The sequence below is a fragment of the Canis lupus genome, chromosome 21, assembly GCF_048164855.1.
Source record: "Canis lupus baileyi chromosome 21, mCanLup2.hap1, whole genome shotgun sequence".
Classification (NCBI taxonomy): Eukaryota; Metazoa; Chordata; class Mammalia; order Carnivora; family Canidae; genus Canis; species Canis lupus.
The window spans coordinates 41,335,282-41,357,257 of NC_132858.1; the positions used below are offsets into that span (position 1 = coordinate 41,335,282).

Genomic DNA, 21,976 nt, shown 5'->3' on the forward strand with positions numbered 1-21,976 from the left:
TGGTATCAGAACCGTGAGGCCCGTGGGGCAAGAAGAACACCTGTGAGGATGGCAAGGATGGAAAGACCAAGACAACAGGGCAGGAGGAAGTGCAGGTGGGGCGCACCAGTCAGCCTTGAGAAGGCCTTTTAAGTGTGTTTTAGGAATGTGATCCTGGAGGTGGCACAAGGGGCCAAGGGGAGAGGCCGGTGGCAGTGAGGAAGGAGGCTGAGCGGCACTGGAGGCCAGAGGCACGGAGTTGCAGAGCACATGCAGCACACCACGGTTGCAGGGGACACTCAGTTTGGAAAGAACCTGTGCGAGGGAACTAACAGGACCTGTGACCAACCAGATGTGGACTGGGAGGAAAACTGAGGCGCTTAGGCAGTGCTGAGGATCCTGAGTCTATAAAAAGTCATAAATCCTCAATTTTTAAAATTCAAATGAGCAGTATGACAAAAATTTTAGAGACCAAAGGACCATTTTCAGTCACAGTGGGCCTGTGCTCAGCCTGACAGTGGAGAAGCAACATAAGCAAGAAATCTGGCACAGAGATGACGGTGGCTCCAGCAGCTGCTGCAAAGAGAAGCTTAAAAGGTACATACACATTGGAACTTTGAACAATGCAGGGATCGGGGTGCCAACTCCTGTACAGTAGAAAACCCACAAGTAACTTTTAACTCCCCCAAAAACTTAACTACTAAGAGCCTACTGCTGATGGCAACCTATACCCATAACCTAAAGAACACATATTTTGTATATTATATACTATATTCTTACAATAAGGTAAAGAAAATGTTAAGAAAATCATAAGGAAGAGAAAATACTTTTAACAGTACTCATAGTATTGTTTAAAAAAAAAAAAAAAAGGAAATCTGTGGACCCACACAGTTCAAGCTGATGTTTTTCAAGGGTCTACTGTCCTCATCAGCAAAAATCCTATTTTCTGGGCTGGGATTAGGAAACTTCTTTCTATCCTTATATAGATCTTACAATTTTCCTGTTGCCTGCCGCTTTCTTTCAAAGATATTTATGATGTTCATTTAAACCCACAGAGTATGGGGATCCCTGGGTGGCACAGCAGTTTGGCGCCTGCCTTTGGCCCAGGGCGCGATCCTGGAGACCCGGGACTGAGTCCCACGTCAGGCTCCCGGTGCATGGAGCCTGCTTTTCCCTCTGCCTGTGTCTCTGCCTCTCTCTCTCTCTCTCTCTCTCTCTCTCTGACTATCATAAATAAATAAAATAAAATAAAAAAATAAACTCACAGAGTCAGGATAGAAATTTAGTATTAACATTTAAGCACACAGGGTAATTTTTGTCCTTGATCCCGGAGCCTCTAAGGGCAGCCACACACCGAAAGGAATATTTATCCCCTCACCATCCCTACAATTACATTTTACAAGGCAGAAAAGTGAGGTACACATTGGCCATATAACCTGTCTACGAGCACAGTCAAGAAGAGTTAAACAAAATAAAGAGTTTGAGGGACACCTGGGTGGCTCATTGGTTTAGCGTCTGCCTTCAGCCCAGGGCGTGGTCCTGGGGTCCCAGAATCGAGTCCCACATCAGCCTGCTTCTCCCTCTACCTGTGTCTCTGCCCCTCTCTCTCTGTGTCTCTCATGAATAAATAAAATCTTAAAAAAAAAAAAAAAAAAAAGATAAAGAGTTTGGTTTACGGCAGTTAAATTTGAGGTTTCACAAGACATTTAGGTAGTGATGTGGGCCGGTGGATATCTATGTCTATAGCTTAGAATGGAGAGCTAAGATATATATTTGGGAGTCACCAGCACACAGATGGTACCCAACACCATGGAAACAGATGAGATCATCTATGGAGAGAGTGCAGACTGACAGATCAAAAGACCTGGGACAGAGACCCTGAGGAAGGGCCACCGTGCAGATAAGGATGATTTTCTGTCCCTCTTCTATCCCCACGTCTTCACTAACACAAAACCGAAACCTTTGGGTTTCTATGTATTTCCGTGCCATTTTAAGAGGTAAGGGGCACCTGACTGGCTCAGTCAGCAGAGTACCTGACTCCCGATCTCAGGGTTCTAAGTTTGAGCCCCACGTTGGCTGTACAGATTATTTAAAAATAAAATCTTTAAACCAAATAAATAAATAAAATCTTTTAAAAAGAATCAGGTAGCTGGTTCTTGGGAATTCCTGGGAATGCGAAGCACTAAGATACACAATGGTAAATGCTGGGTCCTGGTCCTCCTGGCATGGGCTGCAGCCTCCCTGATGGGCGTTCAAATTAAATGTATTGTAGAGAAAAATGGACAGACTTAGTACCTCCAGCACTATGTGAACTAGAAACCAAAGCCACGTCTCCAGGGGCTCCTAACTACAGCACAAGGCTGCATGTTAACAAAAATCTTTCTTCCCACCATCAACCATTTTTCTCTACAGATCAAGTACAAATCCATTCAGTGTCATAAAAAGGAGGCACTTTTTAAAGTCATCAGCTCTGTGGCTTTGGATGTTATCTCCAATCCAGGACCATACTGCTCTGAGGGCTAACTGCACGGGCTCCTGGAAAAAGTTCCAAACTCGGTGACCATTAGGCAAGAGTGAAAGATGAGGAGCAGGAGGAAAGAACGAGGAGCTCTCTGAACTGTGTCACTGATCATCAAAGTGCAGTAATAGCTACACAGCTACTAAGAATCATTGAAGTACGAAAGAGAGAGAGAGAGAGAGAGAGAGAGAGAAAGAAAGAAGAAAGAAAGAAAGAAAGAGAGAGAGAGAGAGAGAGAGAGAGAGAGAAAGAAAGAAAGAAAGAAAGAAAGAAAGAAAGAAAGAAAGAAAGAAAGAAAGAAAGAAAGAAAGAAAGAAAGAAAGAAAGAAAGAAAGAAAGAAAGAAAGAGGAAAGAAAGAAAGAAGAAAGTAAGTTCTCATTTTACTGTTCAAAGTTTTTAACCATTAACTGAGCAAAACAAAATACAACAGGACAGCTTAACGGTGCCTAACAACATATGTTACACAGTAGCTGAAATGAAGTCTGATTCTGGGTATCAGAAGTGATTGTACTATGACCTTTCTCACCTTCTGTAAAGGCTGCTACTACTTAAATGAAGCAGCTTCTGTGACTCCAGAAGGTCAAAGTCACTGTCTTCTTGCCTATAAAACTGCCTAATCCTCTTCAGACAGAATAGATCTGGGGTTAAACACCCCTTTTCAGGCCAAGGTGGGCAATAAAAGGGAAGAAGATAGCAAAAATGTGGCCTCTGTCCATGTGTGCCTGTCATCTATGCTTTGTTCCTTGGCCAAGATTGGCACCCCGAGTCTCACCACCTTATTGGTGCTTATCCACTGAAGCTGCACACAAGGAGTGCATATTCCTATGAAATGAATGCACCCCTGGGGCACCTGGCTGGCTCAGTCAGTAGAGCATGTGACACTCGATCCCAGGGTCAAGATTAAGCCCCACATTGGGCGTGGAGCCAACTTTGAAAAAAAGAAAATGACAATTCTGCTAATGTGGTGATTCCTTCTAACATTCCTTGCAGTAAGTGTATGATGTGGAATGACAGGAGACAGGAGAGCGAGAGGAATGATGTGCAAATCTTTAATTTCTTCACATGAGCTCTTGTTGTCCACAGGCTCTCAAAGCATGACCTTGTCACTGAGCTACATGTCATTCTAGTGTTCAAAAACACATCATTTTGTACCACGTGCCCTCACATGCAACAAATAATGCAAAGCAACACTGATCTGTTGCACCAGTGGAGCAAAGACTGGCTGTGCTGGGCTTACAGGGGACACAATGTCGGTCACCACACAGTAATTTCACACTCAGAGACATGCAGGATGTACCTCACGCACATGCAAGGTGTGATACTGCTGAACCCTTAGTGGGAATTTTTTTTTTAATTTTATTTATTTATTCATGATAGACACAGAGACAGGCAGAGACACAGGCAGAGTGGAGAAGCAGGCTCCCTGCAGGGAGCCCGATGCGGGACTCTATCCCAAAACTCCAGGATCAGGCCCTGAGCCAAAGGCAGACGCTCAACCGCTGAGCCACCCAGGAGTCCCCTTAGTGGGAATTCTTTTTTTTTTTTTTTTTAAGGTTTTATTTATTTATTCATGAGAAACACAGGGAGATAGAGAGAGAGAGGCAGAGACACTGGCAGAAGGAGAAGCAGGCTCCGTACAGGGAGCTCAACGTGGGACTCGATCCTGGGTCTCCAGGATCAGGCTCTGGGCTGAAGGCAGGCGCTAAACCGCTAAACCATCCAGGCTGCCCTTAGTGGGAATTCTTAAGTGCAGAATCACAAAAAATATCAAATCATATGAGGTAACTAGAGAGAGCCTCATCTTGAGAAAAAATTAACTTCAGTAGATCTACTTTAAAACATTAAATTTAAAGAAATTTCTTGGAAAATGCTCAATTTGCATTTATCTAAAGAATCAGTACAAACAGATCCATCATAATATCTAGTCCTAAGAATCAGAAAGCCTTTAATGTCCTCCATAAAATGTGTGATTGCATTAAACTACCAGAAGGGTGAACCACAGATAAGCACTTCCATTTTTGTCACTTGCTGTTAAATATTTTATAGCACCTCTGAGAGAAGCAGGGGGTAATAACTGTATTTCTCTCCAGGAGCCAGCTGGACTGCCATGTCGGGCCCAAGCTAGCACCGAGAGCGTGGCTGCGCTGTGGGCAGCAAGAGCAGCACCGGCTCCTTGGGAGCAGTGGAGGGACACAGTGAGAATGGCCTGGATGCTGCACAAACACAATTTCTGGATTTGTTTACTTTCAAATAAATATTTACATCTACCTTGATATGTAGCTACCACCACAGCAATAAATCCATCATCGATACACTCTCGCTTCAACTACAAAAATTCAGGGAATAAAGCAGATTATTAACCACAAAAATCCTGTAATCACGATTACAAAAATCCTGTAATCAACCATTATTTAACACAGAAAAAAATATTTAAGGTTTGACAGGCCAACCACCTATCTTTAGGACATCTCTATCCATCTAAACCAATAAGGAACCATCCTCTTTTTAAAATCTTGGAGACACTCTTCACAGCCTCTCTTGGTAATCCAGGTCAGTGTTTAATACTCAGAGCAACAAGGAATTCATCCACCCTCTGTCATTCAAATGGTAAATACTGCCATATTGTTTCTACTCCCTTCCAGAGCAAATGAATAACATATTGCCACCAACTCTACAACACATCTTGCAACCTCTGACTCTATTCTAGAGGGAAAAATGCATTTCTTAAGACTTTCTTTAAAGACCTGACTTTATGCTCACGGGAGCATGTGCACATTCTAAACATGTGTGGAACATTTCCCTTGTTAAACCCTGTCAATGGCTCTTGGCAAACTTCAGCATTAAAATCCAAAAGCCTGGGGTGCTTGGGTGACTCAGTCCATTGAGCATCCAACTCTTGGTTTTGGCTCAGGTTATGATCTCTGGGTTGTGAGGTCGAGACCTGCGTTGGGCTTCCCAATGGACATGGAGTCTGCTTGAGACTCTCTCTCTCTCCTTCTCCGCTTTCCCCTCCCCCTGCTTGAGTGCTCTCCTTCTCTTTAAAAAACAAACAAACAGGGATATCTGGGTGGCTCAGCGGTTTATGCGATCCTGGAGTCCCAGGATCGAGTCCCGCGTTGGGCTCTTGGCATGGAGCCTGCTTCTCCCCCTACCTGTGTCTCTGCCTCTCTCTCTCTGCCTCTCTCTCTCTCTCTATGTCTATCATAAATAAATAAACATTAAAAAAAAAAAAAAAACTTTTAAAAATAAAAAATAAAATCCAAAATCCTTACCACTGCACAGAAGAATCCTTGTTGCCAGGGCACAATATTGTTCCATCCTCTTTCCCAGGCTCACAAAATTATCTAGAGTTCCCAGATAGTACTACAATGTTTCACTTCACTCTGGCTTCTCACATGCTATCTCCCCAGCCTGCAACACTAACTGAGGACTGGGACTTCACATTTCAGCCCTCCTACTCTACAAAGCACATGCAATGCTGGCTCCCCACCCCACCCCCCAAAAAAACCCTCAAATTCTAGGAAAAAATACAGTTTGCTAAAAAAAATCCCAAGAAGATGATTAATTTTTACAATAAAGTCGGTGAATACTTAACTGAACAAGGCGAGTTGGTAAATCTTAATTCATGCACATCTTTAAAAAAAAAAAGAAAAAAAGGAAAGCCTACCATTGGTGCTGAGGGTTTTATCATCTGTCTGGGGTGAGAAGCTTCTATCATATAGCTTCTTGAAATTCCTTACAAAATTAAGATTCATTAAGAAAGACCTTAAGTATACCTTAAGTGTTTCATAAATGCTGACTGAATACAACAATCTACTGTGTCTTACAGTTTGTCAAAGTTGATTATATGGACTTCACTCTCACATATGCACACCCAGTGGACATGGAAGGTGTCACACTAACAGCTAGCTTTATTTGAAAGAAGAGCTAAGGGGGACACCTGGGTGGTTCAGTGGTTGGATGCCTGCCTTCGGCCCAGGGCGTGATTCTGAAGTCCTGGGATCAAGTCCCACATGGGGCTCCCTGCGAGGAGCCTGCTTCTCTGTCTATGTCTCTGCCTCTCTCTGTGTCTCTCATGAATAAATAAAATCTTCAAAAAAAAGAAAAAGAGAGAGAGAAAGAGAAAGAGAGAGAAAGAAAAAAAAGAAAGAAGGAAGGAAGGAAGGAGTGGAAGGACTGGTCTACATCAACCGTGTCAAGCATATTGTTCACCATCAGCTATACAACACTCAAAAAGAGACAACTGTGAGACTCCCAACCAAAAGTGTAAGTAAGAAGGTCCTTTACTACCAGTCAAGAGTGTCGTGCTATATCATTGTGGAAGCAACAAAACACTCCTGCCCAAGACCCTTAATAAGCTGGTATGCAAGTGATTCCATTTCTAAGACCAAGACTTAATAAAGAGAATTATGGCATATCCATCCATATCACGGACTCAGTACTATGCAGTCTTTAAAAATGATACGTAAAAAAAAATGAAGCTATAGAAGATTACTTAATAACATAAGAAAGATTGCATGTAATAAATATAAAAAGCCAACTCCAAAGTAATTCGTCAGTATGATACTGGGTTTTCCTGTTGATGGTAGTGACACTGTTAAAGTAGTTCTGCTTGATTTTTATAGATCTACTTACACTAAAACAAAATATTAAACTTGAAAAATGAATGATTTTCGTGATGATAAAATGATAAAAGCATGAGTGCTTTTTGTGTCCTTTTTATCTGAATTTTCTAAAATGAATAAACTTATCTTCTGGGATATGTGAAAAGTATTACATTAAAGGGCACCTGGGGTGGTTTGGCTGGTTAAGCATCTGCCTTTGGCTCAGGTCATCTCAGGGTCCTGGGATGGAGCCCCACATCAGACTCCCTGGGAATCTGCTTCTCCCTCCCTCTCTGCTTCTCCCCTTGACCGTGTACTCGTGTGCTCTCTCTCAAATAAATAAAATATTATATTAATCATTATGAAGTTAGACAAAAGGCTTATTTCTCCTGTAGGAACTAGGATATTTTCTTCTTATAGATAGTTCCCTTACTTTTTTCTTTAGTTTGTCTGTCAGGAAACTTAAAGTCCAATTAGCCAGTCACCATTAGCAGGTGCATAGCAAATGCCACACATCTGGTAGAGTGGGCTTCTGACTACCGACCATCACAAACTTCAACTCTGACCTGCAATTTCTCTGATGCTTTTTTTATTTCATTGTAGATATTCTTCTAACTAGCCTCAAATCTTTTTTTGTGGGAGGAGTGTCAGTGAAGGGGGGAAAAGAGAGAAAAAAAAAGGGAAAGGGGAAAGGAGAAAAAGGATGAAGTGACAGCTGCACAAACAGGATACTGCTCTGCCTCTGTCATTTTCAGGTTAACTGATTGAAGTTATGTTCACCATAGTGGGTACTTCAATAAATGTAGAATGAATGATGAACATAACACCTTCCCATCCGGATAAATTCACATCTTTCAGGGACCCTTCCTACTTCAAACAGTTAAAATCTTCATGAATTTTGGTATTTAGTATGTGGTTATTAGAGCAGTGATCACCAGTGTTTCTGCATATCTGAAACATCAGAAAAACCCAGAGACACACTTCTTAGTATAAAAATAGTTTGATTTGTATGCCTCCAATCTACAGATAATGCCTATAGTACCTACAGGTTTTGAAAATACTTTACTATAAATTCACACAGGTCTGTGACTCACAGATTGTAAATCAATTTGCTTTAGCACAGAAGAAAAATGTTTACCATAAGCTGGATTTAGACGGCAGATATTCCCTTCTTTTAAGGCTAGGACGAATTTTTGTTTTCTTAATCTGCTCCATCATTTAAAATGAAAGATCTGGGGCTCCTGGCTTGGTTCAGTCGGTGGAGTGAGCAACTCTTGATCTCAGGGTTGTAGGTTTGAGCCCCTCACTGGGTATATAAGGGTTACTTAAAACTAAAATCTTAAAAGATAAATAAAAAATAAAATGAGATATCTGACATAAAAAAATTATCGATTTCTAAAAATCACAAATGCTTTCAAAATTTAGCTTGTATTTCAACATAGCAGTAGCCAGCAAGAGGTGATTAGCAGCCACCTCTTTATTCACTTATTTATTGTGGAGGACATGGGTTCTTTATCAACACATTATGTTGAAGACACAGGTCATTATAAAAACTGCATTACACACCTATAAGCAAAGGGACAGGTGTATAACTATTCCAAGCACTGCAGAATTATGTAGCGTGTCTTTACATACCATATATTTGTGAGTACAGGCTCATTTATTACATTTACACACACACCCTTCTATTATAAACTCTGGGTTTACAGAAGCTGGAACATCTTTAAGTATTCTTTGCCACCTGTTTTTCACCTTTCCTGGTTTTTTTTTTCTAATTAAGATTTTATTTATTTATTCATGAGACACACAGAGAGAGAGGCAGAGACATAGGTAGAGGGAGAAGCAGGCTCCCTGCGGGGAGCCCAATGCGGGACTCAATCCTGGGACTGACCCTGGGATCACACCTTGACCCAAAGGCAGATGGTCAACCGCTGAGCCACTCAGGTACCCTTTTACAGTATCTTTTTTTTTTTTACAGTATCTTTTAATAACGTTTTTTGTGTTATTAAGTCTTCTGTCACACATTTTAATATCTGCATCACATTCCTTACACTGGATAAACTGTAACGAATTTAATACTCTCACACTGCAAATCATTTCATTTATTTCCAATAGCTTTGCTATCATAAAGGTGCAGGGTAATTTACAAAGACCATCTTGTGTTTTATTTTTTGCTTTTGAAGAAAAATCAAAAAGGTTGTGAATTCTCTGTGCTCCTTCTCCCCAGTTTTCACTCTCCTTCCTCTTTAACTGAAGTATAACAGCAGCCACCTCTTTAGATGGGCTTGTAGTCTCTAGTGTTCTAGAGTCTGCACCTGGCCCTCATCACTCACTCACAATTGCCTTTGGTAGGCAAATGTATGTAACCCCTTCACCACACCTCTAGTCTTAATGTGCATCCACCCAAAATGCAATTATTGGTTATTTGTGATTTTTTCAAAAAAGTGCCAAGAGCATCTCACTGGAATGGTCCATGATCAGTGCTTAGCATGACCCACCCAAGACATTGACCAAGTTAGGGGAAGCCACCCACCAAGGCCTCTTCTATAAAAACCCTATGCTTTTGTGCTCCTTTGCTGCTCCCTGATTTCCAAAATCACTGACTGGCTAGTGCACAGCAGCTGCTGATAAATGCTGGATGGACGGATGATGGATGGATGACAAATGTCATCTACATTAAAATTAGTCTTTACTTTCTTCCAGCTAGTGGCACCTAAAGAATTCTGATCCAAAGGGAATCTGCAATATGATTGTTAGAGGTAGAGCTATTTCTTATTATTGTCATTGTTATTCTTAAACTAGTTGTTCACATTTGTGAAAACTTCCCTGATCTGCCATTTGGGAGGGGGGAGAGGAAGGGTAGTTCTCAAAGTGAAGAGGAAGTGCTGCTGTGGGTACACAAAATGATTATAGGTAATACTTGGGACTCGGTATTGAATTACAATGAATACTGAGAGAGTAATACTCTTTTCCCAACTTCTTTCAGGCTGATTATATCAAAGAGCATGTCTCACTTTGGTGCTAACACATATTTAAGCTCCTTTCTGACACTTGCCAATTTAATTTCCCTTGTAAACAGAGGGAGCATATGGCCAAGCTTAAAGCCTTTATCAGACAACAGAATCTAGACAGGATTTAATAGCAATTGTTTTTTTTAAGGTTCTGGTAGGGATTTCTTCTTAAAGAAAATTAACTTTAAAAAAAGCATTAAAAAATTTCTTATATATATTTTATCACAACTAAAAATAAGCAAAAAACATATTATTAAGTAAATAACAGCAAAGGATAGAATGTAACCATAACAAAGAGCACAAGGTGATATACAAAATACTGATATTTGGGAAATAAGTGGCTACAGTTTGAAGTTACCAATTTGGCAGAGATGAAAAATATTCAGATTTACTTTATATACATATATATTTTTAAAGATCTTATTTATTTATTCATGAAAGACAGAGAGAAAGGCAGAGCCACAGACAGAGGGGGAACCAGGCTCCCCAGGACTCCTCCGGAATCACACCTGATCTGAAGGCAGACAGTCAACCACTGAGCCACCCAGGCATCCCCAGATTTACTTTATAGTTTACATTATAACAAATGTAAAAAAATAGATGTAATAACAAATTGTGCATTTTTATAGTGACAGAAAAACCTACGATTTATAACCTTGACAGAGTTAAATTAGCTTATCACTATAATTGACTATATATGATAATAAATATAACTATTAATGACTATATATGGCTATGCTTTATTATACTTTATCACTCTAAGCCAATACCACAAAAATAAACGATTCACTATACCAAAAAAGTCTTCCCACAAAGTTCCCAATTGTAAGCTGCAGATGTTGATGTAAAATAAAAATATTCTGTATGAAAACACTTCTATATTTAAGGTCTTAAGTTGGTGCTAATACTAAGTAAACCAGTAAGCAGACCACATGTCACTGATACTCCTCTCTGTCAAACAGCAGCTGTGACAAATGGTACAAAGGAGAGGTGCACGGTTCTGTCAGGACTTATAATGGGTGTAATCTGAACTATGCAGGCCTTCCATAAGATGGGAAGGATAAGAGCAGCAGACAGCAAAGCAAGGGGCCCATGACCAAAGGCAGAGGAGTCTGAGGCTAGGCTGGAGAATGTGGGTGCTCAGTGGCCCAGATACGCCCTTATGCCAAGAACAGTGGGAAGAGGGCTGAGGGTATTTAAAGTGGAGTGACCTGCCTGAGCAGATTGGTGTTCTGAAGGGTTGTGCTGCCTGTAATGTGGCAGGCCTCCAAAGAGGCATTAGGAAACAGAATCAAAGTTTAAACTGATAACAAAATAATCTAGAAATTACTGCATCTAGACCACATAAATAATGACCAACAGGAAGGAAGCTCAGATAATTGTCTGAGTTTTTTAACAGAAATTAGAAGACAACAGTACACTTTTATTTAGGCGTATAGTACAGAACATTATAGAGGCTATGATATAAAATGTAGCACTATACAAATTTAACATTATAAAATGTAATATAAAACTGGAACACATCAAAAATGTCCTAATCTACTGGTCAGAACCAAGGTGGCCTATCTACCTCAAGGGTCTACGGAGGGGTTCTCAAGGGCGGGATGGCTGAGTACCAAGAACTGAGACCCTGATTACTTCCCCAGTTCTCACCTCAAGCTTTTCTTTTATGTTTTCTATGATAAGCTTCTAATAAGGCTTAAATGAAGAAATTTTGCTATTGAAACCAAGTCTGAAAACTAACGGTAACACCTGGGGCCTCCAGGGCCCAGTTAAAAGATCACAATTGGTCAGGGGGAGAGCGCAGTACCTCCGATGACTACACCTTACGATTCCCATTTGGTCTAAACTTCTAATTCTGATTTCCTTCATGAAAGTTGGTATTCAGAAAGTCCCTTATCTGCATCTAATTCTCCTCAAAAAGGCTCAAGCTACAGGTCACACTGGCACACCCACAAGAATTCTGACAGGAAGTGGGGAAGGGAACAGAAACGGGAAAGTAGAAAGGACGGATGGATACAGTAGCAAGCTCGCCAGGACCTGGAGCACAGCCAGGGCGAGTGCAGACTGGCATATTCACTTTAGAAAACTGGCAATGTCCACTAACGCTTAGCAATTGCACGCCTAGGTACACACACAACAGAAACGCATCCTGGGTCCATTCCCCAAGACATATGTATACAAATGCTCACAGCAGCAAGATTCCTAACAAGCTGCAAATATCTCACATGCTCATCAATAGTAAAACAAATAAATAAAGCAAGGCACACTCATTTGGGAATTCTGCACAGCCACGACTGAGCCAACTCCCCCTACACACGAAACACAAGTACATCTCACAGGTAAGAAGACAGCCCAAAAGCATGTACAGAGTGTTTCTATTTATATGTGATGCTCAAAAACAGATACAAATGAACAGTCATATGTAGAAATAATTTAATCTTTGCCTTAATACTAAGACCCAAAATGAATCCCAGTCTTAACATAGTAAGAGCCAAGAACTTTTATTAAGTAAACCTAGCAGAATATCTTAGTGATCTTGGGCTTAGCAAAGATTTTTTAGATACAACACATAAAACATAAACTACAGGGGCACCTGGGTGGGTCAGTGGTTGAGCATCTGCCTTCGGTTCAGGCCGTGATCCTGGGGTCCTGGGATCATGTCCCACATCGGGCTCCCCACAGGGATCCTGCTTCTCCCCCTGCCTGTGTCTCTACCTCTCTCTGTCTTGTGAATAAATAAATACAATCTTTAAAAATATAAATAAATAAACTACAAAAGAAAAAGAACCCAATAATTGGATTTCATTATGATCTGTGCACTTTCCCATACATATCTTCAACAACCATATTACTGAAAAACTAAATGACAACAGAAGAAAGCCTAAGGACTGAGGGGAGGAGACCACACAATCAGCTGCTGTCATCTTTTCTCACCACTACCCAGGGAAAATGCGTCTCAAGTTCACCTGGCCCGGATACTCTGGATACTCAGCCTGTGGCAGACGTAAGGGAGAAGCCATCACCACCACCTGCCCCACCTAGTGAGCTGGAATGGGGAGAGGGGAGTACAATGAAGAGGGAGTTTTTTTAAGATTTTTTTTTTTTAAGTAATCTCTACATCCAACATGGGGCTCGAACTCACAACCCCAAGATCAGGAGTCCCACCTCCACCAGCTGAGCTGGGCAGGCACCCCACAAGAGGGCACTTTTTATAAAATCTGTCTTCATCCTGCCATGACTACCCTTAGTTCACCACAGATACATGAAGGAAAATATACTCAACCTAAGAGCAAATAAAAGACACTTTGGTCCTGGATCCTTTTCCACTGAATATCCTTTACTTACTTCTCTCTCCCATCCTGATTTTAAAAAATTTTTCCCTTTCCATTCCCCTTATTCTTCCAGGCTTCTCTTTTGCTTTCTGCAACCACGCATCATTATCATATGCCCTTTTTCCTTCACTGAAGAGGCTCCAAAATAAGAAAAGGAATTAAAATACACACACAAAAATAGCACAGGTTCTTTGTGTGTTTCAAATGCCCTTCTTGTCCTGGGGAAGGGACAACAATCTCTATCACTTCTCACCAATCCTGTTTATACAAAATTGGGAAAACACAGAACACGGCGTAAATATTTTTGTGATACTTTCTCCCTCTTCCTCTCTTCTCCTGAAAAAGGTAGATAACAATTTATAAATTCAAGTAATTGCTAGTTGTGTGATATGCTAATGATGTACACTACCACTTATTATCTATTACAGTAAAAAGACCCCTCTTAACACCCAAAAATGTCAAACACATAAAACACACACACACACACAATAATCCTTTTGGTATCCAGTCCTTGAGAAAATGCAAACCTAATAGGCACTACTAGTTAACTTTAGATTGACTATGAACTTTATTAATTACAACAAAAACATTTACATTTCACAAGTACAGGTGTGGGCAAAGCTTTATGTGTACAGAGGTTCTCAGCTTCTCAGGACCTTCCCCTCACGAACTCCTCAGCCCTCCTGGGAGACCTCATGGAAAGACTCAGAATCCTCAATTCTGAGCACCCTGGGCTCAACTCTTCTTCACTGAATAAGAATTGTCCAAATTCTGACAAAAATTTTAATTCAGCTCCTTCTGCTCACTGAGCATCTTTTGGGGATGACGTGTCAGAGTCCTCCCCACAGCTAATCCTTGTGCACACACACACACACACACACACAAACACACACACTCTGTCTCTCTCTCTCCCCCTCCCTGCCTCCTCCCCTTTCTTCCTCACTTAGAACTCTTATTTGGAAATGTGTAATAAATGATTACTACCTTTTTGCTAGCTATTATCATGATTACTACTCCTTTTCCTCCTCTTCCCCACCCACTCCACCCCATAAATTTCCAAATCTCAGAAGTGTTATGGCTAAGTCCAGAAGAAGCAATAACTTGAAAAGCTAGTGTTTTTTTTTTTTTTTTTATCAAATAAATGTATACAGCTTTCTTTTTTTCATTAAATGGGAGTAGGTAAGGAAGTAAACCTGTATCTGGTCCTCTCACTGCCACATTTAAGATGAATATATTCATTCATTCAACAGTCAGCAATTAAAAGGCAGATACTCACAATGCTGCTCCTCAAGTCTGCAGAAAGGGGCCCTCCTACAATGGATACAGGTTCCCATAAATGGCAGTAACATACAAATCAGGCATCATGTGGGTTTTTTTTTTTAACTCATTCAATAATGTTCTCTATCCTTAATTTAAAAATTGAGTAAGTTAACATTTTCCCCTTTCTCCAAAGTATAAACCAAAAAACAGAACTATAACTTTCTGTCACCACGTTGGATTTTCTCCTATGAGTCAGCCGTTCATGCCTCCCTACCAAACAACATTCAATGGGTCTCCACTATTCTGTTAAAGGTAAAAATACAATCTTTTTTTTTTTTTTTCAAGATTTTATTTATCCATTCATGAGAGACACAGAGAGAGTGGCAGAGACACAGGCAGAAGGAGAAGTAGGCTCCATGCAGGGAGCCTGATGTGGGACTCGATCCCAGGACCCTGGGATCATGACCTGAGCCAAAGGCAGATGCTCAACCACTTAGCCACCCAAGTTCCCCAAAAATACAATCTTAAATTTCAAGGTGGTATTGAGATTTATTAAGAAAATAAAAAAAAAAAAGAAAATATATCTCCTCATTTAAGCTCCAAAACAACATTGAAAATTCCATAGACTGCTTCAAATTAGATTTGTATTTCTCAATGAAGGATCCTAAGTCTACAAAAATAAATTAGGTTTAATTTTTTTGTTGTTGTTTCTCCCATTTTACAAAACTGTCTGAAGAAGAATTAATTCAACTAACAGTAGCTGTCATACAGGACTAGCAATTCCCATTAAGCAGGTTAAAAAAAAAAATACTAGATGAAAAATTATTAGAAATAACACATCACTGTTTATTGTCTTGTTCTTAGAAATGTTGCTTTTCTACTGGATGGCCTGAAATATCAAAAGATCATTCTATCCTGCAGACAGTGAACAGAATCAATTGTGGCAAATGGTTAAGTTTTGGTTTCTTGCAAACAAGTAGCTTCTCCCTTCTTTTAAAGAGGATGGGATTTCTTTTTTATTTTTACCAAAAAGGGGGGGAGGGTACTGACCATATGTAAATTCCAAACAGCTTTAGGACTTAAGGCCATGATTCAAACAGCTAACATTTTTAGAAATCTAAGACTTTTTCAAAGTTTAAGTAACTGGTGAACAAGGAATTGAAGAATGTGATGCAATGTTACATGATACTATAAGCTATTAAATTCATGGGCAGGATACATAGCATTACTAGGCCATGAATTTTTTTTAACTTCATATTCTTGTTTCTCAAGTTCTTTCAAACACATTAAAAAGACAAAAGATTTGACTACTCATTATTGCATGCCTTTAAGGAAGGAGGAAAAAAGGAATGACTTCTATTTTTAATATTAATATACATTAATGAAACAACTTCTATGTTTGCAAAGTGTTGGCTGACCCATAAGCTACATTTATCACTCATTAAGTCAGCATATCACAACAGCCATATGTATGTCTAAATACCCCCAAAAGAATAACTAACAAAGCAAGTAAGCTCTGGTAAAACTGTGTATAAAGCTGTCACAAGCATAGTGGCTGATTTCTAAACTTTAAAACCATGACCACATGCATCCTTCTTTCCATCAAATTTAACTACAAGAGCTTAGGTAAAAAGACTTAAAAAATAATAAATAACAGTAACAATAATAAAATTTAAAAATGTAATCTCCAAAATATTTTAGAATCTTTCCTTAAAAGAATGTATTGTAACCGCAGAAACCTCACCCATTCCTAACTTGTTTCTAATATTCATCCATTCTGTCCAGTCTTCAATTTGTCAATAGAGAATTCATTCTACTCAAAAGAGCTAACATAATTATTGCTACCATCCCATTGAGAATGCTCTTCCTGGTAACAAAACTCCGACATTACAGTTGGCACCCGGACCGCTCACTATTTACACCACCACCCTCTCCCCTTCCTATCACCACCATTTTATTGGCAGAACATTCACAAGGCTCAAGATTGTTTTTCATCTCAGCAAACAGAATGTTCAAAATCAGATGGCTAGCCACTGACCCAGAGTTAGAAACTACATAAAGATAAACACAAATGTGAATAATTTTTTCTATTTTCAGTCCCTAAAGAAAGCAGTTAACATCTTATTTGTAATGCTCTAAATTACAGCCAGGAGCCTTTCACCTAATTACACTAATAAATCGATTTAATGTCATCATTTTGCCATCAGATCACGTCCTCCATACACTACTGTACTTGAATTAAATCTTTTACCATGGTAGGTTCTTCATCTCATTTTTTTTTTTTACCAGTGCTTTTCCTCTTATCATTTCTCAACTACTAAATCATGTCTCCATAACATTTTCCTAAATATTAAATCTGTGAACAAAAAAAGATAACCTGAAAACTAACCACAGGCGAGACAAATCAACACACCTTCAATACAAAATAAAAAACATGAAGTATAAACTATTAGATAACCAAGAGAAAGGTAAGCATCAACTGTATGCTCAAGAACCTTGATTTAAAACCTTATGTAGTATACACAATTTTGGCAAACAGAAGTGAACACTATATTTACATATCAAAATGGTCAACTATATGGCCTCATTTCTGGCTTGAGATAAAAATACCTTAATTCCATTTATTAAGTAAAATATCCATTTTTAAGAAAATATCTCCTTACAGGTATAATCATTTGATTGACAGATAAAATAATTGCTTTAAAAACACTTCTGAGTCATTTTGTCCTTACCTGCAGGCACGAACCATTACTGCATGCAGTGACTGTTCCATTTCCTAGCACAGACTTGAAGAAGCATCATATCTCTCTCTCAGAATGTGACTAATCTGTGGGTTTGCAATTCCTAAGCTATTTACAAATGGCACTCCCTTTCCACATAAGAAAATATTTATTATAACCAGAAGCCAAGTATTTTTAAGCTAGATCTTACAAATAATGGTGGTAATTTTGTTTAGCAACAACCTCAAAATATAGGAAGAAAATCTAATACTAATATTTCCTTAAAGAAAGCAAAATTTTTGTTTTGCAGCTCAGTAAATTCTTTTTTTAAAGCCTTCAACAGCTGTCACACATGAACTAGCGCTCTGCCGTACAGGCTGCAGCTGATTAGGCTTCACTATTTTCTAAAAAATCAATCACCCTTTGTAAAAGCAGAAGAGCCTGCCCAAAGACACATCTTCCATACACCACAACGACCAGCATGCAGTACAGTACATTCTACAGCAAACTTGACAGGAGAGAAAACACGTCCTGGTCTGCTTCTTAGCAGGGCTACAGCACTGATTGTTCATGCAGGAGATGCAGCTGTACCTTTCTGAAGAGGACGACTTCTCAGAGTTTACTGACATCAGCAGCTCAATCTTCTGCTTGATTTCTGGAAAAATCAGAAAAGATTCACAACCAGGATTGCCTGCCCTTGCTTCCAAGCTTTATATCAACAGATTTGCTGTCTCGGATCCCTTTTGTTCAAAAAGAGGCCCCGAGATTCGCAGCACTTCTGTTAGGACTGGGATTCGACGGTGCTATAAAGGGAAAGGCTCCAGAGGCACCAGGCCTTGCTGAACTATGCACATGACTGTTTATGAAAGCAGGACGTACCACTTCTTTTAAGCAGAGGGGGGTTTTCGTTTTTAAGGTAGAACTGGCACGGCCCTAGAGGAAGATTTCAAGTGCAGCGAATTACAACACAAACAAGAAACGCCAGCCACTGCATTTGATACCCTAGAGCATCTGAGAAGCCCAGGTAATGAAGGTGTGAGTTGTGAAGAGCAGATGTGCAACCCTTGGCGACTACCACTTCACCAGCCCTGAAAAATATGGCTCAGTGAATCATTTTTGTCACTTAAGAATGAAATATTAAACCAGAACCCCGATTTATATAGATTGAAATTTTTTAAATCTTTGTTCTAATTTCTTGGTTGTCTTTAATTGAAGAATATGCTTAATATCTAGTCCCGAACTCCTTTAGAAAAAGACTTCTATTTTACACCTTAATTCTCCCCTCCTCCTTCTCAGTACAGCACAAGTGAACAGCAACACCCAGTCACCGAGCAGATAATATACTTGTCCTTTTAGGAAAGGACTGACAATGCCATCTGCAACAGGAATGTAAGCGCCAATTTAATTTAATTAAAAGAGAATTGCTGATATTGATTTGGGGGAAAAAAGATAACAGACTAAAAGGGAAGGAGAGGTAAAAATAAAGGGGGGGGGCCTTTTAAAATACTAGTGACTAACCTAAAAGCACATAATTTTACGTGGGAAAAAAAACTAACATAGTCCCATTACCCAGACTATTTCACATGTAAAGCTATTCTCCTATTTGTAAATGTGCTTCCTTATGCATAATAAAAGTTCACACAGGAAAAAAAAAAAAAAAAAAGAAAAAAAAACCTGCCCACTGAAATACTACTATAGACAGTCTCAGGATTTCAAAGTAGACCTCAATAGTTTTGGATTTTTTTTTTTTTTAGGTGTAAAATCTTAAGTTTTTAAGAATCTCAACTACAGAAATCAAAGGAATCTGAAAAGATGTAAAAGAAAGTGGGAATAAAAATTAGTTGCATAAAATATAACGGGCCTGTTCAGAAACAGCCTTTCAGTGTTGTTAAAGGATTTTCCTAATTGTTTAAGCTTACAACTTCATCCAATGGGCGCTATAAAACCGGCATGAACATCTGATGAGAGAATAGCATTTGCCACAGGCTGTGGCCAAACTACCTAACCACTGGGGAGAGCACAGTGCACGGTGGTTAAATGGAGATGATGATGATGAAACTTACCTTGAGGATTCTTACGTGGATTGATACAGCCGGGCACCAGGTGCCATGGTAAATGCCCCTCCCACCGGTTTCAAAAGAGCACAGCGTTTAAGAGCTCGGGCTCACCGCTGTGGATTTGAAGGCAGGCTCCTCCAACATTTTTAATAGCCATAAGACCTTGGGGAAATTACTTAGACTTTTTAAAAGCCTCTATCTCCTCTCCTATAAAATGGGGATCATAACTGCTCGTAAAGAGCTGTTGTGAGGATTTAATGAAATACAGTATTCGATGACAGATGTAGGGTCGTGCCTGACATGTAGTCGGCCCTCTGGGTCTACTGCTGGGGAGTGCCTAGCAAAGGACAGTAATCCTCAACAAATATTTGTTGAATGAGTTAATGAGGTACACTAACTAGGTCTGTCCTATTTGAAACCGCTTTTCCACAGTTTTCATCCACCTTCTCCCCTTACTATCAACCACAACACAATACACCTTTTTATCACTATAGTTTGATTATATGTGGGAATTTAACTTTATAATCTGCATCTCCGTCTCTCCATCTAGAGAGTTATTCTCAATTTATCAACTAGCCAAGTCAGAAACAAGGTTACACTTGAATCCTTCTTCACTGTGGTAATTGTTCATTCCAAAAAGACAAACAAATTCACACTTTGGTATACAGATGATCTGTGTGTGTAAGCTCAAAGACCCCAAGCTTAAGTGCCTCTGGCTGGCTCAGTCAGTTAAGCATCTGACCCTTGGTTTCAACTAGGGTCATGGTCTCAGGGTCGTGGCTTCAAGCCCAGGGTCAGGCTCTGTGCTCATCCCCTCTTGTTTCTCCTCTGTGCGTGCACGCACACACTCTGATAAATAAAATGTAAAAAAAAAAAAAAAAAAAAAAAAAAAAAGGCCTCAAGTTTAAACTGTACAGCTCTCAGGAAGTGTATAAACATTTGAAAGGAAAGTTAAAGCTTTCAGAGCTCTAAACCAAAAGGGTTTCCAATAATATATGGACAAGTTTCTAATATCATTTTCACATTTTCTTCAAACCTTCAGATTTGTTTCTAGCTCCCGAAGGACTAAAATGTTTAGGAATTTTCACAAACACTACAAACACTATGTTAATGTATTGTATACCCTCTGAGACCCATGTATCCCATCTATCCTACTATCTACTCTTCCTTACCAATACCATCCATGGTCTGATTACTCTGCACATTCATTAAGGACTCTAGAAGCCATGTCAATGAGTCTTACTCCCCTATAATACATGCTATATGATGTTCATGTTGACAGGACTTCCAAAAACCCGTGGCTAAGGACGTCAGCCTCCTGAATCTCTGATCACTTGAGTCATCTACCACGACCACACTTAGGATGCTCTCTTACACACACTACAAATATCCCCCCCCCCCAAATTAGCTGGTTTTCCCGTTTCATTTATAATATCTAGGACCTTATACTTTATTTTTTTGCAGTTAAGTCCACCAATCTCTTCCTTAATGAATGATGGTCTTCCAGTTACATTTAAACCTTCCCCACACCAAATTTTTAAATCACCCCATTTTCTTCTAATACATTTTATAATTTTATTTAGCATGTAAATCTTGGACCCTTCTAGAATGTATTTCAGTCTATCAATTGATGTAGAGATCCAGTCTGCTTTTATAGTTACATTTTAAAACTTTATTCCCCACCCACCCCCACAATTCTAAATTACTCTCTTCACCAACCACCCCTCAGTTCTTCCAAAGCGGCAATCTTACAACGCGTAAATACGTATTTATTCAACCAGCCATGGTCTCGGTTTATTCATTCGGGCCAATGAGTTCTAAGGCCATACTTCTCTATTTCACAAAGAAAATAAACAAATGGTTCTATGTAGTTTGAATAAGCAGATTTAAAATTATGGTTGCTTTTTTGGTCTTAATTCTGTTTTAATTTCTAAATAACATTATGGGACAACATTTTTCTAATCCTTTTGCGTTCTTATGATTCTTCTCCTAATTCTAGGGTTCTTTGCTGTATCATCTTTTTTTCACACAGATCTTATGTTTAGTGATAGTTATCTAACATGACCCTCTTTTCACTCACGAACTCTTCCATCTATTCCCTTGACATCCATAACCAAAGGACAACGATGCTGAGCAAACCTGAATTTCAAACTCAATATGCTCTCCTGCAACCCAGAACTGTATATCCTTACCTTGCCAGACATCTTCACCTTCATACATGGTCATGACATGCCTTGAACATCTAAAGCTAAACCTCATCAACTTCGCAGTCTGAGGTCCTCTGTTAGAGTGTTCATCTCCCCAAATAGCAGAGCACTGCCTTTCTGAGCCAGGAATTTCTGAAGGATCCCAAACTAGTATCCCACTCTCATCTGGGGTATCATTACCACTCCCACCTTTTTAAATCTATTCTGTTCTAGGACTACTGAGCGCTACTCTGCGATTCCCCGAGCACACCAAGCTTGCTCACAGCACCAAGTGTTTTCTTACA

At 39.6% G+C, this 21,976-nt stretch overlaps 1 protein-coding gene across 20 annotated transcripts in view; it reads right to left on the reverse strand.

Annotated features, from left to right (window-relative positions):
* SRPK2 (SRSF protein kinase 2) overlaps window positions 1-21,976 on the reverse strand; it is a 255,065-nt gene that overhangs the window by 133,121 nt on the left and 99,968 nt on the right. For 3 of the 20 annotated variants that reach the window (XM_072791505.1, XM_072791508.1, XM_072791507.1), the window contains exon 3: window positions 18,020-18,083. The exons of 16 other annotated variants lie outside the window; for them this stretch is intronic. In XM_072791505.1, the coding sequence (XP_072647606.1) occupies window positions 18,020-18,057 (38 nt within the window). In that variant the 5' untranslated portion in view covers window positions 18,058-18,083. Of the gene's footprint in view, window positions 1-17,440; window positions 17,473-18,019; window positions 18,084-21,976 lie in introns of those variants that run through there. One more of the 20 variants, XM_072791504.1, reaches the window with a different exon arrangement.